At 32.7% G+C, this 23,974-nt stretch overlaps 1 protein-coding gene across 2 annotated transcripts; it reads left to right on the top strand.

Annotated features, from left to right (window-relative positions):
* The first annotated feature begins 1,582 nt into the window (after nucleotides 1–1,582).
* LOC147409930 (long chain acyl-CoA synthetase 9, chloroplastic-like) lies at nucleotides 1,583–22,702 on the top strand. 2 transcript variants are annotated; one of them, XM_086432112.1, is made up of 12 exons: nucleotides 1,583–1,838; nucleotides 4,342–4,812; nucleotides 5,879–5,959; nucleotides 16,677–16,952; nucleotides 17,549–17,680; nucleotides 17,783–17,956; nucleotides 18,078–18,307; nucleotides 19,106–19,223; nucleotides 21,108–21,239; nucleotides 21,349–21,483; nucleotides 21,552–21,758; nucleotides 22,294–22,702. In XM_086432112.1, exons 2-12 carry the CDS (start codon nucleotides 4,366–4,368, stop codon nucleotides 22,459–22,461), a joined length of 2,100 nt encoding a protein of 699 aa, XP_086288238.1. In that variant the 5' UTR covers nucleotides 1,583–1,838; nucleotides 4,342–4,365; the 3' UTR covers nucleotides 22,462–22,702. The 2 variants fall into 2 exon arrangements, with proteins under 2 accessions (XP_086288238.1, XP_086288237.1); XM_086432111.1 differs by having other exon boundaries at nucleotides 1,584–1,838; nucleotides 4,313–4,812.
* Nucleotides 22,703–23,974: the final 1,272 nt, after the last annotated feature.

A 23,974-nucleotide genomic window follows, 5' to 3' on the forward strand; every position in this document is an offset into this window, starting at 1 on the left:
CACACATCGGGTTAAATCCGACCCATTTGCAACCTTAATTTTGCATCCTTCCAAACCATGTTAAATCTTGGTATGTAGCTTAAAAATTGTCAGTAGCACCCCAATTTTTTTAAAAAAATTTAATTTAATTTTTTTTTACACTTTTAATTGCAATTTTCTCTCTCATTTGATTTTTAAAAGAAGGATGAAAAAAAAAGCCCTCTCCTTTAATAGATATGAAAATTATTTTTTGTGTACCTCATTTGAAAATCTGTCTGTAACAATAATACAGCAGAAAAGAACATAACAACTAAAAATCATTTGTGGATACAGACACTTCTATAACCTTCTCTGGGTCCCACTTTATCACAAAGATCTTGGCTGAGAAACGTTACACGAATAAGTCGTACATGTGGGCTTTTTTTTTCTTCTTCTCAAGACTTATTATAGTTGTTGATGCGTTGGACCTGTGGTCCACAACATGCTTTTAAAACTCGGTTTCCCGTCTCAAAGTCCGATACCGAGTCATCATATGAGCTTTCTGATAAGTATGAGACGTCTCGTTATAAAAATCAAAAAAATTTAACGTGAGATATTAAATCTTGATAAAAAGAAGGCTCGTGAGTTGGTCTCATTCAATTTCGACATCGAGTTAACTCAAATGATAGGTCTCAATCTTGGACGAGTTTTAAAACCATGATGATCCACAATGTTGTTCCATTGAATGAGTCCCACCCTAAGTCACCTTCTACTACATCATAAACAAGAACAAAATGCTAAATGCTCACAAATATGAATTAATAAAAAATAAAAATAAAACAAATGCCCTCATCAACAAACTAACAACTTCTGATTTTTCTTCCTAAATTCACTGATTCTTCAATATTTATAATAAAAATTTTATACGTAAAAGTCATCCATCTTCTACTTCTTCAAAAATTCTATTTGATTTTTAAATTTTTGTTTTTTTGGAGCCGATCATCTTCAAACTCTTCAACTTCTATAATAAATTAATTATTGTCAATTTATTCAACCTTATCCTTGATCCATCTTTTTTAATCTAATTTTTACCCTTTTTTAAAAAATTGTAACATATTTTTATCTGAAATTTCATCATTTTATATTATTTTAAAATTCTAATTTTGTAAAAGAGTAATAATTTTTTAACAAAAAAGTCTTCACTCTTTTAATACACAGGTTGAAATGGCATGAGCATGGATTTATAAATCTTTTTTCTCGGGATACAAAATTATGTATCTCCCGTAAAAGATGTGTAATTGGTATCCCAAGGAAAAAGATTCATGATTCTGTGTCTATGCCACTTCAGTAGAGTATGGACCGAGTAAAGACTTTCTAGTTAGAACATCAATAATATTTGTAAAATTATCAAATTAAGAGATTAACAGTCGATTAATAGTTGCATATGTAACATTTTATCCCAAACCGTCAAAATTTTATTTTCTTCAATTTTCAAATCTCAAAAAAAGGATTAGCATTCTTATTGAATCTGAAGTCTGAACTTTGTGTAGTTTACGATGAAGGTAAGTAATAAGGGGGGGAATTACCAAGTGGCGCACAAGGGAGAAGTGAATCTGAGTTTATAATCAACTCCTTGTAGTACAGGATCCAGATTCAAACGAAAATAAGCATAAAAATATAAAAAGACTGTTACAAGTAGCGTAGCGAGAGTAGTTTCTGAAATTCCAACGTCAGAGACTCTCGGTCTCTTCGCCCCCCTCCTTCCATCCTTTTTAAACTTTATTTATATACGAGCTTTACAATATCGACATTAGGGTTACAAGTAAACCATCCGATTTCTGCTTTGATTTTTGATTTGGTTTCGACTTGATACTTTGAAGGTATGGTTTGAATTCTGTTATAATTGTTGTTCTGTTTGATTTCTGCCATTCAAGTATGTTGAAATTTGATGTTTAGTTTCAAATTTTTTTTTTTTTTTGAGTGATTTGTGCTCATTCTGTTGTTCTTCATCGTGAAATACATTGACTTTGATCATTTCTTTGTCAATGTATATATACAATTTGACGCAGACTTCATGTTTTGGCAATGAATATATACATTGATTTTATTTTAATTATTTGAGAATTTTTGGAATGTTCACATATAATTTGACACTAAGTCCTAACGTTTGTGAATTGTACCAAACTATTCATTTCTTCCCAATTTATCAAATTTGTAGCTAAATAGTTGAATCGTTAACTATGGGTTGATTTTGAGTAATATTCGTTATAAATAGAACTATTCTGAATTTCCTTTGTGTTTTTTTTTTCCAAGTAAAATTATTTTTATAAATAGGGAAAGATGGATGCAAATAAAGTCAATGAAGTATTTCTCAAAATTTTCACAGAATAAGAAATATATATGGCAAATTTAAAATATCAAAAAATTGGTATTGTTTTTTTTTTTTTTATTGATAAGCTGACAGGGGCGGAGCCAGGATTTTCTTGTAATGGGGGCAAACTATCATTAGCTGTATAGTTGAAGAACTTGAATGGAGGGAGGTGTGGGAGTGGAGGCAAAAATTAGAGGGAGATGAGGGGTGTGGGGGCAAATGAGGAGAGAGGTGAGGGAGTGGGGACAAATGGGGCATGTAATTAGTTGAAAATATAAGGGTGTCTCAAAGTTCTGTGGGGGCAATTGCCCCCACCAGCTCCTTACTAGCTCCGCCCCTGTAAGCTTAGGTTAAACATCATTGGTAAGAATCCTTGATAGATCCTGAGGAATGCTATTTACATCATTGGTGGAAAAAAAACTATTCCCAAAAACTCCTATTCTTATAGTGAACAGTAAATATTGTGAGGAAAAGACGACTTTCATATTTTGTTCCTTTTTCTCTTGTTTTTCCCATAAAAATCCAATTAAGAGAAGAGAAAAAAACTAGAAAAAGCTTTGGTGCTGTGGAGAGTAGGGTTGTTAATGGACCAGAATGAACCTGAAACCTAATCCGATAATTTAAGGTATAGATCGATGTTTTGGAGCTCAATAAGAACCCAATTTCATAATATTCATCAATCCGATTGGATATCAGAAGAGTTCTGGATCAACCATTTTCAGATCCAATAAGGACTTGATCTAATATATGAGTAAATACATAAATTATGTTATGTATGAGAAATGTTAGCTATACCATTTCAATTATTATTTGATCAGGTTTGAAGCAATATTTTAGAATATGATCGTAGTTTAAATTTTCATATTTTCTTGAAATGTTTTGGCTGAGACATTTTGATTTTGACCAAGACTTGAATGTTACATTGACCCTGAAAAATTTAATGTTTTGATTTGTCAAAGAAGTTTCGGTCAAGAAAGTGTCCGATTTTCTCATGCCGAAACATTTCCTTGAGACAATATTTTAAACCTTGGATATGATAAAGATCCCATCTGATATCTAGTTGAACCCAACCCAATTCACCTCTCTTGAAAGAGATCCCACCATCAAGATCATATGTTAGGATGTTGATACATAGTCTTGTTATTTAAGTCCTCTCAATTTTAGGGGGTAATGATATGAAGATTACGTACGTGACCTGACCGGGTCTTGGTATGCATCACGTGGTGTGAAAATTACTTGGGTGCATATAGTAAGAATTGATCAAGTCTGTACTGAGTTGTATCATTTTAGTTGTCGCCCACATTGTACACCAGAACAACCATGTTTAGCATCTTATTGTCATTCATCAGGAATTTTTCCTAGCAATACTGAGGATTGCCAATGAATTAAGAGGAATTTTCTTCGAAGACTTCCTGGTTTGATGGGATATAGTTTGTAATTTGGTTGTTGATTAGTTTGTTTTTGTTTTGTTTCCCCTTTGTCCTTCGTGGTGCTCACCTCAACCCCTCTTTTTCTCTTTAATAAAATTTAATGTACTTATCATTTTTTTTTTCTGTCGTATTTGCATCATTCCCCAACACTTCAACACATTATTGGTGATCTAATCTTGAGCCTGTCCAATAAGGCCCTTACTATAATTTGGATTGGAAGGTTACAACTGAAATTGAATTATACTTTAATATTCAGCACATGTGGGGTTCTCTATATTGTACACTCATTTTTTATAACTATTTTATACATACATTTAAGCACGAAGGTCTAAAATTATTTAATGTACATGTACTCAAGAAGGTTTTAATTGGTATAATTTAGTATTTTGGGGACATATAATGGTATTAAATAGATCCAACAATTAGGATATGTTACTTCGATTTGATCTGATTGTTTCATGATAAAGTTTGTTTTTTCTGGTGTGAGCATATTTTAGTAGATTCGCATGGAAATGAGTGAAGAATGTTTTTTTTCTTTTTGTTGTTGTTGAAGATTTGAATTGAAAGATTCTTCTACACTAGGGAAGTTACTCCTATACTCAAAAGATGAATCCATATCTTGTTGGCGTCCTTGCTCCTCTTGTATTTTCCCTACTCTTTCAGAATTCAAAGAACAGAAAGAAACGGGGATTACCCGTTGATGTTGGGGGGGAACCTGGGTACGCAATTCGAAACTATCGTTTTACTTCCCCTGTGGAAACTGTGTGGGAAGGTATATCAACCCTTGCAGATCTGTTTGAGCAGTCATGTAAGCAGCACAGTGATAGGCCTTTACTTGGAACTCGAAAGTTGATTTCTAGGGAGACACAAGTAACTGAGGATGGAAGGTCTTTTGAGAAGCTTCATTTGGGAAGCTATGAGTGGTTAAGTTATGGTGAAGCTTTTGAAGCCGCGTGCAACTTTTCTTCTGGTTTAGTGCAGCTTGGACATAAACGTGAAGAACGTGCTGCAATTTTTGCCGATACACGAGCAGAGTGGCTTATTGCATTACAGGTGGTTATTTTGTATGCTTTTCACAATTCAGATGTATATTTTGTCTCTTCTTATCATGGTTTAAAATATCATATCGATTGAATGTTTCAGTTAATCAAAAAACTGATAGGGTATCGGCCGAAACATTTGATACAAACCAATACATACCTGACACATTCCCAAAACATTCAATGTTTTGTATCAGTCTTGCCCAATACCGATACGTATCGACTGATACATTCCAATATTTTAAACCATGCTTCTTATCATGTGGTATATTTTGATTGGTACAACAAACTGTTAGTGTTCCCAAAGTGCAAATCCGAGATTGCTTGACCAATTGGCAAGGTGGGCTAGTGGCAGTAGGAAAATTAACAAGTCACCTGTAAAAATTGTGAAATAAATGGTTTCCAATGGGGCTTGAACCCATGTTGTTATCACCTACATGTCTTTTCATATCCTTATGAGCAACTGATAATACCTGGATGTTTTTGGTAGGATTCTTTAATGGGTAAATTACCATTTCATGAGCTAAATATTATGAAATTCCGATTCCGGCTCACTGTTCATTTTAATTCCCAAAACATGAAGAGCGAGATTGCAGATTTTTCAAAGTGATAATATCGCTGATATAAAGTAGCACGATCGCTGAGATTCTTTTTTTTCAAAGTGACAATCTTGCTGGTTTGTATAGTGATGGTCTCGCTAAAAAATAGCGAACCTATGAGATCGTCACTTTTATAACTAGCTAGATTGTCACTTTGAAAAAAAATATCAGTGATCTCACTAATTTATATCAGCAAGATAATCACTTTGAAAAACCTGCGATCTCGCTATTCATATTTTGGGAATTAAAATGAACAGCAAACTGGAATCAGAATTTCGTCAAAAGTAGATCACGTTTTGGGAAATTTCTCTTCTTTAATTGTACTGCACTTTTGAATTCCATAAGATAAAATATGAAAATGCTTTCTAGACTAACAGGACAATTTTATTTCAAACAATGTGATCTGTATTTATACCAACTTTTCACTTGTGATTGATGATTTCTACAAATTTTTAATATGGTCATATATTCTTGGACCAGGGATGCTTCAGGCACAATATCACAGTTGTCACCATATATTCATCTCTTGGGGAGGAGGCTCTTTCTCACTCATTGAACGAGGTTTGATCAATCTTTCCCCTACTTTGTTTCTGCATCTCGTGTTTTGTGTTGAATATTGCAACCACTATAATATTAATTTGTAATTATAAAATACGAAATGGACAAAGATGATGAACATATGCATTCACATGTGACATCAATGTTTTAGGTCTTGGCTTCAGCAGTAGTAATGGTTTGCTCAAGGCCGAACAAAATCTTTAATATTTTGAAATTCTCCAAAACTATGATCTAGTTTCTGTAAAATTTATATGAGACCACTGGGACTGTTTGAACTTTTGAAGTTGTTGAGATCAGTAAGTGACCTATGCATATTTTAGAATTATTCGGTAGTATGGTGGTTGTAGGCGCGGTTTTGACGCCAAGTCTGTAGTATTACCACTAATAGATTTTACTAAGTGATTTCGTTTTGCACTTTCTCAGTTTGAGTGGTTTGTGCCAAGTTTTTTTTTTTTGATAAGTTATTGTGCCAAGGTTTAAAATCTTGTCTTGACGCAATGTTTCAATCAGGAGAAAAACCGAGATATTCTCGCCTAGATCTTGTAACAACTGATTGTCTCTTTCTTTGTCAGGTCATTAGAGTATCCTAAATAAAAGAACAATACCATAGGTAGATTCCCTGTCTGTCGTAGAACTCAACCAATCAACACCATGATAGGCCTCTACTCGTTCATGACTATGATGAGCAAACAAAAAACCCTTCCTAAGAATTGGAACATCTTTGTCCTGTTGTGACTCAATTAGACAGGCCATCAACTACCTTCTCTTTTACCCAATCAGATATCATTAGTTCTGTCCATCCTGCATCTACTTCTTCATCTGATCCCTCATGGATCATTAATTCTTATTGTGTCTTTCAGGACTTAGAAACAAAGAAGATGATTTTTACTGGATGTGAAGCTAATAGTCTATATCTCCTGAACAAAGCTTCAATTGTTTCAATGACCCTTCAATCTAGTAGTAATGGTAGTAGAGTCAACAAGGAACATGTTATGTGTTGGTATGTGTGTCTTGGTCCTGTAACCTTATAGTATTTGAAACTTATTTTTCGGTCCTTTTTTTTTCTTCTGTGTTGGTGTCAGACTTTCATTCCGAAACATTGAGTTTGCAAAACAACATAGAATATCTTTTTTTGCTAGAGCTAGAAAAGTGATTTTGTTTTTGATTTTGTGTATATTGATGTGTGAGGAACATCTCCTATTATTTATTTAATTGGGTTTCAGTACTTTGTCAGTTTTGTTGATGATCATTCAAGATGCACTTGGATCTACCTTATGAAATTCAAGATGATGTATGTCATATTTTTCTCCTCTTTGTTTTTCCCGGGTGTCAACACAAAACTAGCTTGTTCAATTTAGGCCCATGTTAGATCCTCCCCTTTTAACACATGCTCATCCATTGCATCACTAAGCCGTAAATGATTTTTATTTTGCTCATTGAAGGAGATAGGGTCACAGAATCCCAGTTTTTCTCCCATCTGTAATAATTTTTCATGAAACCTCTAATTGTACTCCATGAATACTAAGTCATTGAGTTTCTCTTGCTTAAGTCAATTTAGGTGCAAAAATAGCTTGTTCAATTTAGGTCCATGTCAGTCCTCCCCTTCTAACACGTGCTCATCCATTGCATCACTAAGCCATAAATGACTTTCATATTACTCATTGAGGGAGATAGGGTCATAGAATCCTAGTAGGCGTTTGGATAGGACTCCTTGGCTACTTCTGACTCTTGCGGGGAGTTAGAAGTCGTTTGGATGCGTTTTGATGAACAACTCCTTCGAAGAGTTACTCCACGCAAGAGCAAGAAATTACTCTTTGTGAAGAAGTCGAGAAAACCTATTTCTCAAAATTCATCTTGCGGGGAGTCAAAATCTAACGGTTCATTTTACCAAAATACCCTTAACTTTATTAATTTTCTATGAAAATATTCCTAATTCATTTGCCCTTAAATCAAATGAAAGAAACATTTATTAATATTAAAAAAAAAATTTAATTTTGAGTATAATGGATTTAAAGACATTATATTAATATTTAATATTTAAAATATTATATTATATTATATTAGTATTTATTATGTTATATTATATTAATATTTATAGTTAAACACATTATATTAATATTTAATATTTAAAATATTATATTATATTATATTAATAATTATAGTTAAAATGTCAAAAACAATATAGTTTGAAAGCATATTATGACACTAAAAGACAGTCTGTCAATTTTTTTTTTTAAATTTTGAGTATAATGGATTTAAACACATTATATTAATATTTAATATTTATTATATTATATTATATTAATATTTATAATTAAAATGTCAAAAACAATATAGTTTGAAGGCATATTATGACATTAAAAGACAGTCTGTCAATTTTTTTTTTTTTTAATTTTGAGTATAATGGATTTAAACACATTATATTAATATTTAATATTTAAAATATTATATTAATATCTATAGTTAAAATGTCAAAAACAGTATAGTTTGAAGGCATATTATGACACTAAAAGACAGTTTGTCAATTTTTTTTTTAATATTATGTCATACTATGTCAAAAACAGTCTGTCAATTTTTTTTTTTAAATTTTGAGTATAATGGATTTAAACATATTATATTAATATTTAATATTTAAAATATTATATTATATTATATTAATATTTATTATATTATATTATATTAATATTTATAGTTGAAATGTTAAAAACAGTATAGTTTGAAGGCATATTATGATACTAAAAGATAAAAAACAGTAACTGGTATAATATAAGGGTATTCTGGTCTTTTTTCTAGAAGTCATGAGAAGTCAGTATGGTTCCCAAACAGACTTCCAGTACAAAAGTACTTCTGCTAGTACTTCACAGAGTTGATTGCCAAACGCCCTTTTTACACAGAATTACTTTTCCAGCTCCTCCATAGAGTACTTCAGCTCCTGTTCTTTGGAAGAGTAGTTCTGCTCCTGGTATCCAAACAGGCCCCTAGTTTTCTCGCATTTATAAGAATTTTTTATGTAACCTCTAGTTGTACTCCATGAATACTAAGTCATTGAGTTTCTTTTGCTTAAGTCAATTCCCCTTCTTGGTGTGAATCTATTTAACGTATCAATTTATGAAACATGTTTCAGTAGTAAACCACTTTTAGTTTTCTAAAAACTATAAAATAAAATATGCTACACTAAGATTAATTGAATAATAAAATGGAAAAAAATTAATTACCATCTCAAATGTCTCCAATTGCACTTGCAGCCTGATGCAAAGCACATTAGACCAAGATTTCTTATTACCATTCTCTTTAGACATAGATCTTTTGTAATGGGATCCACTCCGTAAGCTGCGCACCAATCAACTGTATATCATATTTCTATTGCAGAGATATTTAGCACTCTGAGCTAAAATAAATATTATAAATGAATAAACTATATTTTTCTTTTTATACTTGGAGTCTTCATAGCTCTACGCTTGATAATGATTTCCCTTTTGAAAATTCCTTAGTAATTCTTATAGTGATCCGGTTGCGCAGATATATTATCTTACTCTGCCTTAATTGGAACCATTCTTATCAAAACGTCAAGGAATCCAATGATATGCATGTAATCCGCCTCATCATTATCGGTGGATTGGAAGTATACATCTGGATTATGGATGTAGGCAGCCCGAATATCTCCAAACCATTATGAATACCTTTCCATTGATTGTAGTACTATCTAACCATGCGAGCCTCCCATCCAGAGTTTCTTATCTTGTACTTCATAAAAATCACTCTCCCCCCAAAGTCACACAGTTCCTATCCAAATTTCTAAAGTCATTTTCCCCATATGACTACATTCGTTTTTAATTTCCTATACTCAATCCACCACCTTTCTTAGGGGATCATATAATCTGCCAATCTACTAAATGATACTTTTGGAATCCATACTTATTATTCTACAATGCTTTTTTTGGTAACTCTTGGTAAGAATTATCTTACCACTCTTTGATAGGAGCCTGTCTGCCAAGATGCAAGTCTCATCCCTACTCATTCAACATTCGGATCTGGTATTGTTATTGATCTGTGGTTTGCTCTCAATGATAGGCACAAGTATTGGACCAAAAAGCAACCCACCTCACATTCGATTATCCTCATATAATATTCAAGACTATATGTCGCTCCCACTCCAAATACCTTATTCTTTCATAGGTTAATGGCCAATCTTGAGACTGCTTGAAGTCATTTCAGGTTTTGTATTTACTTGGTGCTTAGTCTCATCTTGGTTTTGAATTTTGTTTTCATTGAGCTTGGAGATAAAAATGGTTGTGGAAATATGGACAATTTCTTTATGTATACATTTCTTTGGAAATCACTATTCAATTCGTGAAAAATTTCCTTGAATGTTGAATTTCGATTGATGGAATCAATTTTATATATAAAATTACAAGATTTTGGTGGAAATATTTCGATGTATTGTAAACTTTGTTCAAAATATTCATATAAGTATGCAAATAAAATTATCCATCTTCTAATTAGTTAAATATATTAGTAACTTTACATATTCAAAAGATAAATAAATATATGTGATTATGTGAATGTATTTTTTTTATAGATTATAATCATGTGAGAAAGAATTATATATTAGTTGGTTCATTTAAAAAGTGGTTTATATATTAGAATATTTGTAGTTAATATAACATTATAATTTTCATTTCTATAGAGCATGTAGTTGTTTTGGGTGTCGGACTCTTAGATATTTATGCCAATGTTTATTGAAATGCTACTAATCTTCATTTCCTCAATTTATTTGACTTCTTATTGTAATTTGACTTATAATTGTCTTTTCATGTTTGTTTTATCATTTCCTACACTTTCAATGAAAACTTCCTCGACATTTCCATCATTCCTTGAAAATTTTATTGATTTCCGCACTGGTTGAAATATTTTCACAAAATATTTCCATTTCTAGGATGATCACAATAGGCATTGAAACCAAAATTTAAAACCTTTCTCATAACCACATATTTATGACACGTGGATGTAGATAGGCTTGCCGAAACTTATCACAATGCCTATGATCAAATTAAGATGCATCGAAGAAAGAAATCAACAGCATTGACTGAGTCAATTCAATCCAATCTTTGATCGGTCCACAGGACCTAGTCCAAGTTCTCTTAGGACACTTTCTTTTATTGAGTTTCTATTTTTTAAGTTGCTTAAGTAGTCCTAGTTAGTTTCTATTTCAATTTTAGAAAGTTTATTTTCCTAGTTGGTTTCTAATTTATTTTATGTTTCTATTCTTTTCTAAAATTCGGTTTTATTCTTTAAGCTATAATTAGAAGTCCTTTTAGGTGTCCAAATTGAATCTAATACGATTATAAGGTTAGTAATATGTTAGAGATAGATTAGGAATTTACTTTTTAGTATTTTAGAAGGTTTCTAAGTTGTTAAGAAATAGTTATCTATATAATGAGCTCCAATAAACAAGTCAACAGTTAGTTCTTTTGAAAATTGATCAATAAAAGAAAAAGTAGAGACTTTTCTTCCCTTTCTTTGGTTTTTTATTTTTATTTTTAGCATAAGAATCCAATATTGGTTCTTAATTTTAGTGTTTGTGATTGATGGAAATCAATCACAAATTCGATTGAAGTTTCTAGTTTGTTTTGCTCGACATAGGGATTTTTTATTATTCCTAGTTCTTGGGATTTCACCCTAGAACCTGATTTTTAATATAAACTCCAGGTTTGTGTGTTCTACCCTACATTAGTTAGTATCAGAGATAGATTCTTTTATTTTTTTTATCATGCCGATGACTACAAGGAGCCACGATCTTTTGAAAGGAGACGCACAAATAACATATTAAGCGTGGAGAAGTACGTAGTGCACTTGAGGAAATTACTACTCAGTTTGATAATGTTCATCAATTAATTGATGAGAGATTGGGGGTGAATTTAAAGCAAATTCAATCCAAATACGACAGAGAGATGGAGGAACTTCGAAGGTAGAAACAAACTCTTGATAAGAGACTCAAATCACTTTGGAGTGAAATTCAGTCCGTAGTCAAGGTCGAATTAGAACAACCACTATAGTGGGTTCACCAAGTTGAAAAAGATGTTTTACAACTCTCTACATGTTTGTATTCTTTTCCTCAATTGCTGATGAAGGCATCTCTTCCCATCCCCAAGTTGCTTCCGCTACCAAAAATCTTCATCGAACTTCCATAGACAAAATCGAAACTCCCCACCCCCAACCCTCCCTCCCCAACAAAATCCCTTTGTTCCATCATCTTCAAATCAAGTTGTTCACGGAGTTCCCCAACATTATACCTCTCTGAAACACCAAAACCAGCCTCGAAACCATCATCAACTTTCATATGACCCATTCCTATTCACTTAAAACAGCTAACAAATACCAGCCCCCACGACATGTTTCTCATAACCCCAACCCTCCATATAACCCTCAACATCTTTTCCCAACCCAGCCAACTCCTTACACTGATTATCTTGATAAATTGGATCCCCACTGTACTCCATCACCCACACGTATCAATTAGGTAGAATATTGACTTAAGACGACCATCCTATAATTCAATAACTTTCTCCACATTGATGATTTACTTAACTGGTTGTTTACCGTGAAGAATTTTTTCAAATATAAGCATAGGTCGTTCGAATACCATAAAGAAGGATATTTGGTGATGGTCTACCCTATCAATGATAGTTTTCCAATGGGCACCTACAACAAAACTAAGTCCAAGAAGATTGGACCTTTAAAAGCGCTAAAGAAGATCAATTCTAATACCTACCAGCTCAAAACTACCCGTCACTCTATGCATTTTCGATGTTTTTCATGTCAAGCTCCTATTTCCATACTTTGGTGATAATTTTTCCAATGATGCTTCCATGAATTTGAAGGCGAATTCTCTCCAACCTGGGGAGGATGATGCAGATAGGTTTGCTAAAACTTATCTCAATGCCTATAATTGAGTTAAGATGCGTCGAAGAAAGAAATCAACAACATTGACTGAGTCAAATAAAATTAGTTTGGCTTAGTCAACTTGGTTTGACCGAGTCAAGTCAATCCAATCTTTGACCGGTCCACAAGACCTAGTTCAACTTCTCTTAGGACTCTTTCTTTTATTGAGTTTCTATTTTTTAAGTTTCTTAGAGCATCTCCGACAATGCTTTAGCTAAAATAAATGGCATCTTTTGTCAAAAAGTGACAAGAGTTACTTTAGCTAGTCTACAATTTTGCCTCAACTCCAAAAAACTCAACAAAATTTTCTCTATTCATAACACTTTATATTATTTTACTTTAAAAAAATATTTCATATATCTTTTCTATTTGACCAAATTAATTCAAATTAGTCATTAGGATTGAAAATGAGTTGGATAATATTCATTTACCCGAGTTATTCGAGTATGGGTATAGTTTTTTTTTATACGATTAGGAATTCGAGTAAAATTATCCATAATTATTTTATTCAATTTTGTTTAGGATTGGATATAGATAATCTTATCACATCCAAATATTTGTTTATCCAAAATTTAATATGGTAAATTCACAATAAGATGTATGTCTAATCCAAAATTAAGGTTTTTTCTTTTCCATCACAATGAGGTATATATATAAATAATCGGGTATGCATATCTTTAGAAAAAGTTGGTAACAAATCAGATTGGGATATCCCATAACATCAAATTGGTACAATAACAATAATATTACTAAAAAATATATTAGAAATTTCATTAGATAGACCATAACATCAAATTAGTATATGATAAAAACTAATATTATTTAAAAATACTAGAAATTAAAAACATAATAATTGCCAAAATTACAACTTCCTAAGAATTATTAAATCCTTTTGCAATAATCTCCATTTGATGACGATGATAATATTCTGCTTGCATCTGAGGCATTTCATTCGTATCTATCAGCATTATTCGTTCATCATCTTTCATTTATTCGATTAAAAGCTTTTCTTGGTCACGAGTAAGCTTTTTTTTTCTCTTGATTTTGTTTGATTTGAAACTTGTTTTGCCCAAGTGCAAGTCTTTCTTTCACTACAATATATGTTCTTTCATACATTTCCATTTTTTTATCATTCAACTATTTCTTTTCTTCCCTTATTTCGTGTAGTAACATTGTAATAAACAAATTTGTATGCTCATTTTCACGATCTTTGTTCATCTGCTTATTTAGACGATCTTTTTCAGCTTTCCTTCTTGATGGTCTCTCTAAGTCCACAAAATCGGCATGTGGGACATCATCTTCCCCAAGATTCATTGGAGCCCTAGAGTAGGAGAGGACGTGATAGGGTCACTTTTGTACCTTTTTGTTGGTTTTTTTCTTTTGACAATCTTCCAACCACTTTGGTTGGTATTTCAATACATTCCAACAATATTCAAATTGAAATGGAGGTTTATCTTTATATTGTTCTTGGTATAAAAGTTTCACATTAGCAATCTGGAAGTAAAAAACTCAAATATATTTATATATATAAAAATAATAATAATGATAAATTTAAACAAGTAAGATGTTCCAAATACCTTATCTTGCTCAGTTACACCACTTTGATGTCTTGATTCAATCTGAGCATAGAACCTACAAAATTTATTTGTAACTAATTGAATCTGCGACTAATGGTTCATTAAAGAAACTTGATTCTGGTCAGAGTGAAATTTCTTGTATTTGGTAATCATATACTCGTAACTAATAACTCTTGTGTTTTTGTTCATTCTCTTGCAATGCATCTAAACTGATGTTTAGCCATCCCGACACTAGTAGAAAGTCTTCTTCTATAGAAAAATTACCACCTCTGGATTTTTTTGTGCTGGGTTCTGGTTCAGTGGGAAAAAAAGATGATTGAGAAGTAAATTGAGAAGATTGAGAGGGGAATTGTGTTGATAATGAGGAAGTTACATAAAAAATTGATCATCTTTATTTGATTTGTAATACGTGTAAATGTTGTTTGATGGATTTGGATGATAAATTTTTTCTTAAGAATCCATCTCATAGATGAAAAAAATAGTTAAAAAGTTGTCGACATGTAAAAATGAGATAAAATCTGGATTTTATAAGAAAAATAGAACTTATAAAATATTACAATACTGTTGGAAAATTGAAAAGTATAGTATTATTTTATTCTAATTTTATTGAAAGATATAGCCGTTGTATATATTTGTTGGGAGATTTTGAGGACCAAATTGTGAGCTTAAAAATGTAATGATAAATTATAGTATTATTTTATTATAATTTTATTCAATTGCTAGCCTTGAGGCTTGTCACATCTAGTGAGTATAGTACCCTACGCTACGTTACCACATCAATGATAAAGAGTCTATTGGATGCTCATTTTTGTCATTTAGCTCTTTAAAGTAAAGAGCCAACAACCTCTTGCAAGTCTGTTGGAGATGCTCTTAACTAGTATTAGTTGCTATTGCAATTTTAGAAAGTTTCTTTTCCTAGTAATTTTTGTTTTTTTTTTGTTTTATGTTTCTATTCTTTTCTAAAATTTGTTTTTGTTCTTTAGGTTATAATTAGAATTCCTTTTAGGTGTCCAAGTTGAGTTCTAATAGGATTAGAAGTTTAGTAATATGCTATAGATAGATTAGAAAGTTAATTTTTAGTATTTTAGAAGGTTTGTAAGTTGTTATGAAAGAGTTATCTATAGAGGAGCTCCAATAAACAATTCAGCGGTTTGTTTTTTTGAAGATTGATTAATAAAAGAAAAACAAGAGATTATTCTTCCATTTCTTTTAATTTTTTTTATATTTCAGCATAAGAACCAAATATTGGTTCTTAATTTTAGTGTTTGTAATTAATTTCTATCAATCTCAAACCTACATTGAAGTTTCTAGTCTGTTTTGCTCGACATAGGGATTCTTCATTACTACTAGTTCTTGGGATTTCAACCTAGAACTTGGTTTTTAACATAAACTCCAGGATTGTGTGTTCTACCCTACATCACACGTGGATACCTCACACGTGGATACCTCTTGTTTTTTTCTTCAATATTTATGTCTTTATTATTAAATTATACCCACTAGAGTTAGTATATTCTAATCATTGAAAACATGTCTTATGGGTTTCCCATTGCATGTCATATTTATCACCAATTTGCTACTTGGCATACACAAATGTTAAAAAAATTCAGAACGAAGTGACCATTTTGCAGGTTTAAAGTGACGATTTTGCAGGTTTAAAATGAAATTGTCAATTTACACCTGCGAAATAGTCACTTTAAAAACCTCTGAATTCGTTATCGTTCACGTTTTGGTAATTAAAATGAATAGTGAGCTGGAATTGTAAATTCGTCAAATGTTGATCACTTTTTCGTAAATATCTCTTTTAAAAATGATGCATTCCAATAATGTTTTGTTTAACTTTGTGGACTTGAGAAGCTATAGATATATTTTGTGGAAATTTATCAAAATAATATAATCATCAGTCTTCTTAACCAACACTGTGCCATCTTCAAATAATTTACACTAAGAGAATCGCTTTTGAATACAAGCATCAGGCAGTCAATTCATCCACAATCTTGTTCATATTGGACAATCCACAAAATTATTTTCATATCAATATTGTCTCAAAGGCTCTTATCCACAAAATTTTGTTTTCATATCAATACCGTCTCGAAGGATCTTATCCACAAAATTTTGTTTTCTATGTTAAATAAATTTGCATCTATAATCCTTGTAGATATCTGTTTTCCCCAGTTTATTATATGTTTACTTTGGTTCTCCAGACAGAAGTCTCAACAGTGATTTGCGGACATAAAGAACTGAAAAAGCTTGTAGATATAAGTGGACAACTTGACACAGTGAAACGTGTAATATATATGGATGATGATGATGGGATCCCATCTGAAGTCTCATTAGCTGAGAGGAGCACTAGTTGGACAATCACCTCATTTGCTGAGGTGGAGAGAATTGGCCAAGAAAATTCTGCTGATGCAGATTTGCCTGTTTCAACTGATGTTGCAGTTATAATGTATACAAGTGGGAGTACTGGACTGCCTAAGGTTTGGAGAAGCTTATACTTTATATTGAATATCCTACTTGTAGATGCTTTATATTAAAATATTTTGGATTATGGGATGCACAACTTTTCAGTGTTTCTTTAAGTAATGCACAGTTTAATAAACCTAGAAACTTATTATTGGTCAATTCTAGTTGATTGGAAAAAGAAAACATTACGAGGATGATGTTTTCATCTGCATTTGAGTGTGTATATTCTATTTGTTCATGCCACCCTGCCCCCCCCCCCCCCCCTCTCTCCTTTTTCTTTCCAGAACCCCTTCCATATCCCATACTATATAGGAGTCCCCCCTTTTCATCGTTTTTTCTCTTCTTTTCCATAATTTCCTTCCCATGACTCGAGGGTTTGGTTCTGATACCAAATGTTAAGACCCAAACCAATACTCCAAAATACCTATGCTTCAAGGTCAACATCCCATGAACTTACTGGACTTGCTTTTAAAGTTTTCATTTTCTTTTCGTGTGAACATTTAATTAAATCGATATTTACTAATGCCTTAAAATAGTTAACGTAAACTTAAGTCCATATCAGAGGTCCACTTAATTATTTCAATGTTTTATCTTTTTTCACTTCCCATAGGGAGTAATGATGACCCATGGCAATGTCCTAGCTACAACTTCTGCTGTCATGACAATTGTTCCTAGCCTTGGAAACAAGGATATTTACTTGGCATACCTTCCACTCGCGCATATTCTTGAATTAGCAGCTGAGGTATGGAGCATTTTGTAGATTAATTAGATGGGCCATTTCAACTTTCATTATTAAGATTCTTTTCTGTCCAATATTTAGCTAATCTCAGTATTTGTCTTGTAGAATGTTATACTTGCTGTTGGAAGTTCAATTGGATATGGTTCACCCTTGACTCTTACTGATACATCAAACAAAATAAAAAAGGGAACAAAGGGAGATGCTTCCATGTTGAAGCCAACATTGATGACTGCAGTTCCAGCCATTCTTGATCGTGTCCGAGATGGTGTGCGAAAGCAGGTCCATGAATTTAGACAAACATATCTGTTTTATTTATTTATTTCGGTTAAACTTGGTTACTGAAGAAAAAGAAATAAAGAAAGGTAAGTTAAATAAATACTGATTCTTTCTAACATTTCAGGTAGATGCAAAGGGTGGACTGGCCAAGAAGCTATTTGATTTTGCATATAATCGTAGTTTGTTAACAATTAAAGGCAGTTGGTTTGGGGCATGGGGCGTAGAGAAAATTCTATGGAAATTTCTTGTTTTCAGAAAGGTTCGAGCAATTCTGGGAGGTCACATCCGTTTTGTGCTTTCTGGAGGGGCTCCTCTTTCTGGCGACACACAAAGATTCATTAATATATGTCTTGGGTTAGTACAACCTTGATTGATTTCATTTACCTTCACATAGAAAAGAAAGTATAAACTCTTTTATTCACTGATTGAAATGCTGCCTTATTCAAAAGTTGTGTGCTCTTTCATCACCTCTTTCTTTTTTATAAGTCAAATTTTATGAAGAGCAGACGAGATGGCCTCAAGAAAACAAGAATACAAAGACTACAATCTCTTATCACTCACAAGATCTCACCTAAAAGAAAATCTTCAAAAGAAAAAGCACTAAACTCTTTATTTTTCTTACACCAATAAAAGATAAAGCCCATAATGGAGAAATCACTTCTTGGAGAGGGAGCTCTTTCCCATCAAAGATTTTTCCATTTCTTTCATCACCCCTTAAAAACCTTAGAATCTCTTCAGAGGTAAAATCAGTTGAATAACTAGTTAAAAGAAAATTAGTTGTTGGATTGAAAGTGTCTTGTAGACCTTGATTATTCTAAATGAAGCAGGAACACCATACAATGGTGATCCAGTGTAACATGGAACAAAGAAGAAAAAGAAACCAAAAGTTAAGGCTGTCGCCCAACCCATTCAGCCCATCAATGTTCTTGTAACACAGTTGAATAATAAGACATACATTAGTAGCCCAAAAGCCCCCAAAAGAATTCTATCCTTTTCTGTTTCTAGTAGTGGTCTTCAGCAGCAACTACGTCCAAAAATTGAAAAATCAGCAGGAGTTTCTAATTTCTATTTTAAACAGACTAGAACTTATTTAGTTTGTTTTTTTGGAAGACATGTTTTTTATTTTTTATTTAAATCATTTTTTTTTTGCAGGGCTCCAATTGGGCAAGGGTATGGTCTTACTGAGACTTGTGCTGGTGGGACATTTTCTGAGTATGATGATACATCAGTTGGTCGTGTTGGTGCTCCACTTCCTTGCTCATTTGTTAAGGTAGGAAATGAATTAAATCATTTTTTCACCAGTTATTGAATACAATTTTTGACAAATATATCCACTTCTCTGTGGAAGTGTTGAGGAACCAATTAGTTAACCTTTTATGTACATAAGTTCCACATATGATTTTTCATCATTGGCTAAGGGGAATTCTTCATTTCTGTTGAAATCAAGGAAGCCTAACTTTTAACACCTTACAATATACCTATTAGTCCAAAAGTCAAAAGGTCTATGTGATCTTTCTTTTTTGCTTTTGTTTACATAAGTGAACACTTATATTGGACATTGAAATGGTTTCATATTATGTTTCTGGCAGAACCCTAATGCATTGTCATCTTTTCATTAAGTTCCATCTTAAAATTTATATTGAAAATATAAATTTATTCATTGTGCATCGTGCAAGGTGCATTCATCTATAATCTATAACAAGCATTGGAATATTTGTTAGTATTTTTTGTTTTTCTTTTATCTGTTGGTATTGTATTTTCTTTTTTCTTTTCAATCTGTAAGTAGCAGATTATTGAAAGTTGAAACATGGGGACATCCATGGCTGGAAGGGTGGGGTAGTGAGATCATCTTACTGGTATAGTGTGTGGAAGGGCATTGCAAAAATCATTCCCAAGTTTAGGAGAAAAATAGACTTTAAGGTGGGAAGGGGACCAAAATGCGTTTTTGGGAGGATTGATTGTATATGGATTCCCTTCTGTAGGATCAATTCCTCAATTTGTTTCTATATCTTTGAAAAAAGGTTTATGGGTTTCAAATTTGGTTGTCCTCTCAGTGGATAAAGGTCTTGAGACTTTGGATTCAGAAAATCTTTCATTGATTCAGAAGTCCAAGCTATCGCTAATCTCATCAATGTTCTCCTGCTGTTAATTGGCATAGAAATGATGAGGATTTGTGGGAGTGGAACTACAGTCCGATTGGTAGGTCATCTATTACGTCCTCCTATTCAACTTTCACCCTTGCCCTTGAGCTTAAGTTTCCTGCTTCTTCTATGCGGGGTAGCGAGATCCCTTCTAAGGTTGTGTTTTTTGTTCGGATTGGGGTCCTTAGATAAGATTCTTACCACATATAACATTAGTCGTTGGGAATTCATCTAGTTAATTATGTACTATTTTCGGTGAACCGATGTCTTTCGCTCTAGATTGAGGATTTTGTGCAATTTGACCTATCCTCTTATGCATTGTATTGGGGCATTCGGAGGGAGAATAAAATAGGCTTTTTGATGGGAAAGTGTAGTCTATCCAGGAGGTTATTATCAGAATTCTAGGATTTCGTGTTTTTGGTTCAAGCTGTATGAAAAGTTCAAATGGTTATCTTTTGAGGATCTCTTATTTAGGTGGGATTTGGTTTGTATGTAAAACACATACCGTTATATATTTTTTTCTTTGTATCTCAAAGGTCTCCTTGGGCTTTTTTGATCTACAAAATCTTTTTATCTATAAAAAACAGAATTCTTCTTCTTTTTTTCCTTTCCAAAGTATTCTCGTAAGTTGCATCATACATAAGGATAATTTTGTACCCTAGATTATCATATGTCTTTTCTAATTTTCATTAATGTATGCATGTAAGTTTTACACGAGCTGTCTCTTAGAAACGAATATCCTCGATGGGTTTTATTATAAATTCATAGCTCATCTGAGCTTCTGTGTTCTGTACATTATATGTGGCCAAGTCCTCTTCTTTTTCTTTCTTTATTCTTTGCTCCTTTATTTTTCTGTTTCATTTTAAATTTTTGCTGGCTTTTGTTAGCCTCATCATCTATCATTAACATCAAGTCTGCAGGTAAACAGTTATTATTTACTTAAGGCTTTGTTCCATTCTTGGAATCAGTATAATATTTCCGGTCACATTAATATCAAGTTTTCTGTATTTCAGTTGGTTGATTGGCCTGAAGGTGGATATCTAATTAGTGATTCACCAATGCCCCGAGGGGAAATAATTATTGGTGGTCCAAATGTTACATTGGGATATTTCAAAAATGAAGAGAAAACAAAAGAAGTATACAAGGTATAGGCTCAAAGTTTTGTAAAATTTTAATATTCATTTAGACCACAAGACTTCAAAAAGAAAATGTTTGTAAAGTAATGACTCCGTGTTAATGACTTGACAAGAAAAGATCGATGAGAGAGGAATGAAGTGGTTTTACACTGGCGACATAGGGCAATTTCACTTTGATGGTTGCCTCGAAATAATTGACCGCAAAAAGGATATAGTGAAACTTCAACATGGTGAATATGTCTCTCTTGGGAAGGTAAGAGTCATGTACATTAGATGTATATCTTATGATGCTTCTATTGGAATTTAACTTTCCTTCTACAGGTGGAGGCTGCTTTGATCGTGAGTCCGTACGTTGATAATATAATGTTGCATGTTGATCCATTTCATAGTTACTGTGTGGCTCTTGTGGTTGCTTCACAACATGCAGTAGAAGATTGGGCTGAGAAGAATGGAGTCATTTTTAATGATTTTTCAGAATTATGTGAGAAAGAAGAAACTGTCAAGGAAGTGCATGGATTGCTTGTAAAGGTTAGCCTATCAGCGCAAAATTCCCTTTCTATCGAAGATTTTGCATGTTTTCAGGGTTTTTACTATTGTAAACTGTTTTGCCTAAAGGTCTTGCTGATATCGATTCGATCTGAGATCTCTTATTGAATTGCTCTGCTCATTCAATGAGCATTCTCAATATTTGCCTTGAAGAGGACTCGAACCTCCATGCTCTTTAGCATGAGATTTTGAGTCTCTCTTGTCTAACATTTCACCATCGAGGCATCTTGAGAGTGAATCGTATTCCATGAATATGTTGAAAGTGAATTAAACTGTGTCAATCTTTCCAATTTTAGTTACTTTGTACAGTGTTAGACTCTATTTTGATACCCCTCTTAATACAATCTTATTACTTTTTAACTCTAAATACAATCTACCAATACTCTTCCTTAAGATGGAACATATATGTCATATATCCTCAACTTCATATAACTTTGGCTGCCACCTTAATTTTTTTAAGAATCGACCATATATTATATGCCACTTAATTTTACTATCAATCTAATTTCCTCTACAGGTTGCAAAGAAGGCACACTTGGAGAAGTTTGAGATTCCTGCTAAAATAAAATTACTTCCCCATGCGTGGACTCCTGAATCTGGTCTGGTCACGGCCGCTCTCAAGCTCAAAAGAGAAGTCATTAGGAAAACATTTTCTGAAGATCTCTCTAAATTATACGCTTCTTGAAAGAGAACTTATGTAATAGGATACCTGCTGTTGGTACCTCAAATTTTAATTATTACACCCCATTTTTTAGGTTTAGGATTTTATATGAGCCTAATCATGATTATTGAAATCGTTTCCATGAGTGTTATAAAGTTTTATAATGTTGAGATGATAATCTGAAGTCTGCTGTTGGTACCTCAAATTTTACTGAATGATTAAAAACAAGTAAAAGTTGGGGTGCCAATTTTATCTTTATCTTTAATTTTTTTTTTCTTTTTGTTGCTAGATTTCTGTTTTTTGGGTTTAGGATTTTATATGAGCCTAATCATAATTATAAACGACTATTGAAATTGTTTGAACAAATGTTATAATGCATTGTAATATTGAGATGATAAGCTGAACCAAACTTGATAATGTTTGAAGAGTGTTTTAATCTTCCATTGGGGTGTACTAGTAGGAGGGCTGTAGTTGTCTTCAATTGGGGTGTGACAAACAATCTAAGAAATTGGGGTGCAATAATAAGAGACATGTTGGCACCCCAAATTTTACTTATTACACTCTAATAAAAAGAAAAAAAAAAGTGAGGAGATTTTTCCCAAAATGTGGGCAACTTTATGTCCAAATTTTGATTTCGGTATACTGTTCATTTTAATTCTCAAAACATGCATTTCGAGTGAATTTGTCACTTTTATAATCAATGAATTCACTTATCTTTGATGAACCAAACCTTGATAATGCTCTCAAATCATTCCAAAATTTCTAACCTTATGAAAATTGGTTACAAACTAACGGTTAAAAATTGACAGTCCATAATTCTTCAACATATAAATCTTACTCAATCTCCATTGACGGTCCATTGTCTGAATCAAGAAATACGGGATTAAATGACTGCCACCTCAAATCCAACTTCGATCTCATGGAGATTGAGGAAGATTTTGGCGCACAAGAGGTTGACGTGCCAAAAGATCTTAAAAAACTTGTAGAGTATCATGAGGAAGAGCGTCAAGCAAATGTTGAGGAAACGGAATTAGTAAATCTCGGATCTGAAGATGACCCAAAAATAGTCAAAATCGGATCCTTTCTAACCTAGAAGATGGAAATGATTGAATTCCTTCGATAGTACCAAGATGTGTTCGCATGCTCCAAATCAAGATATGTCGAGATTTGACACTAATTTTGTAGTACACCATCATCTACCCATTATTCCAAATGCAAGGTCAATCAAGTAGAAACTCAAAAGGTTGAAATCAGAATGGACTCTCAAAGTCAAAAACGAAGTGACGAAGTAAATTCAAGTAGAATTTTTTGCAGTATCAACTTATCCAGAATGGCTTGCAAACATCATACCAGTACTAAAAAAAGATGGCAAAGTAAGGATGTGTATAGATTATCGAGACTTGAACGAAGTTAGTCCGAAAGATGATTTCCCACTTTCGTATATCGACACGTTCGTCGATAATACAATAGGACACAACATGTTCTTGTTTATGGATGATTTCTCTGATTATACTCAAATCAAGATGGTAGAAGAGGA

Source organism: Akebia trifoliata, chromosome 2 (assembly GCF_017979445.1).
Source record: "Akebia trifoliata isolate Shusen 1 chromosome 2, ASM1797944v1, whole genome shotgun sequence".
NCBI classification, from domain to species: domain Eukaryota; kingdom Viridiplantae; phylum Streptophyta; class Magnoliopsida; order Ranunculales; family Lardizabalaceae; genus Akebia; species Akebia trifoliata.

Bases quoted from the DNA above. Each gene is read 5' to 3' on its own strand.
- LOC147409930 (XM_086432112.1), top strand. From the start codon at position 4,366: ATGAATCCATATCTTGTTGGCGTCCTTGCTCCTCTTGTATTTTCCCTA. The intron at 17,681-17,782 runs GTATGGAGCATT...TTTGTCTTGTAG, and splicing joins TTCTTGAATTAGCAGCTGAG to AATGTTATACTTGCTGTTGG. The intron at 21,240-21,348 runs GTATAGGCTCAA...TGACAAGAAAAG, and splicing joins AAACAAAAGAAGTATACAAG to ATCGATGAGAGAGGAATGAA.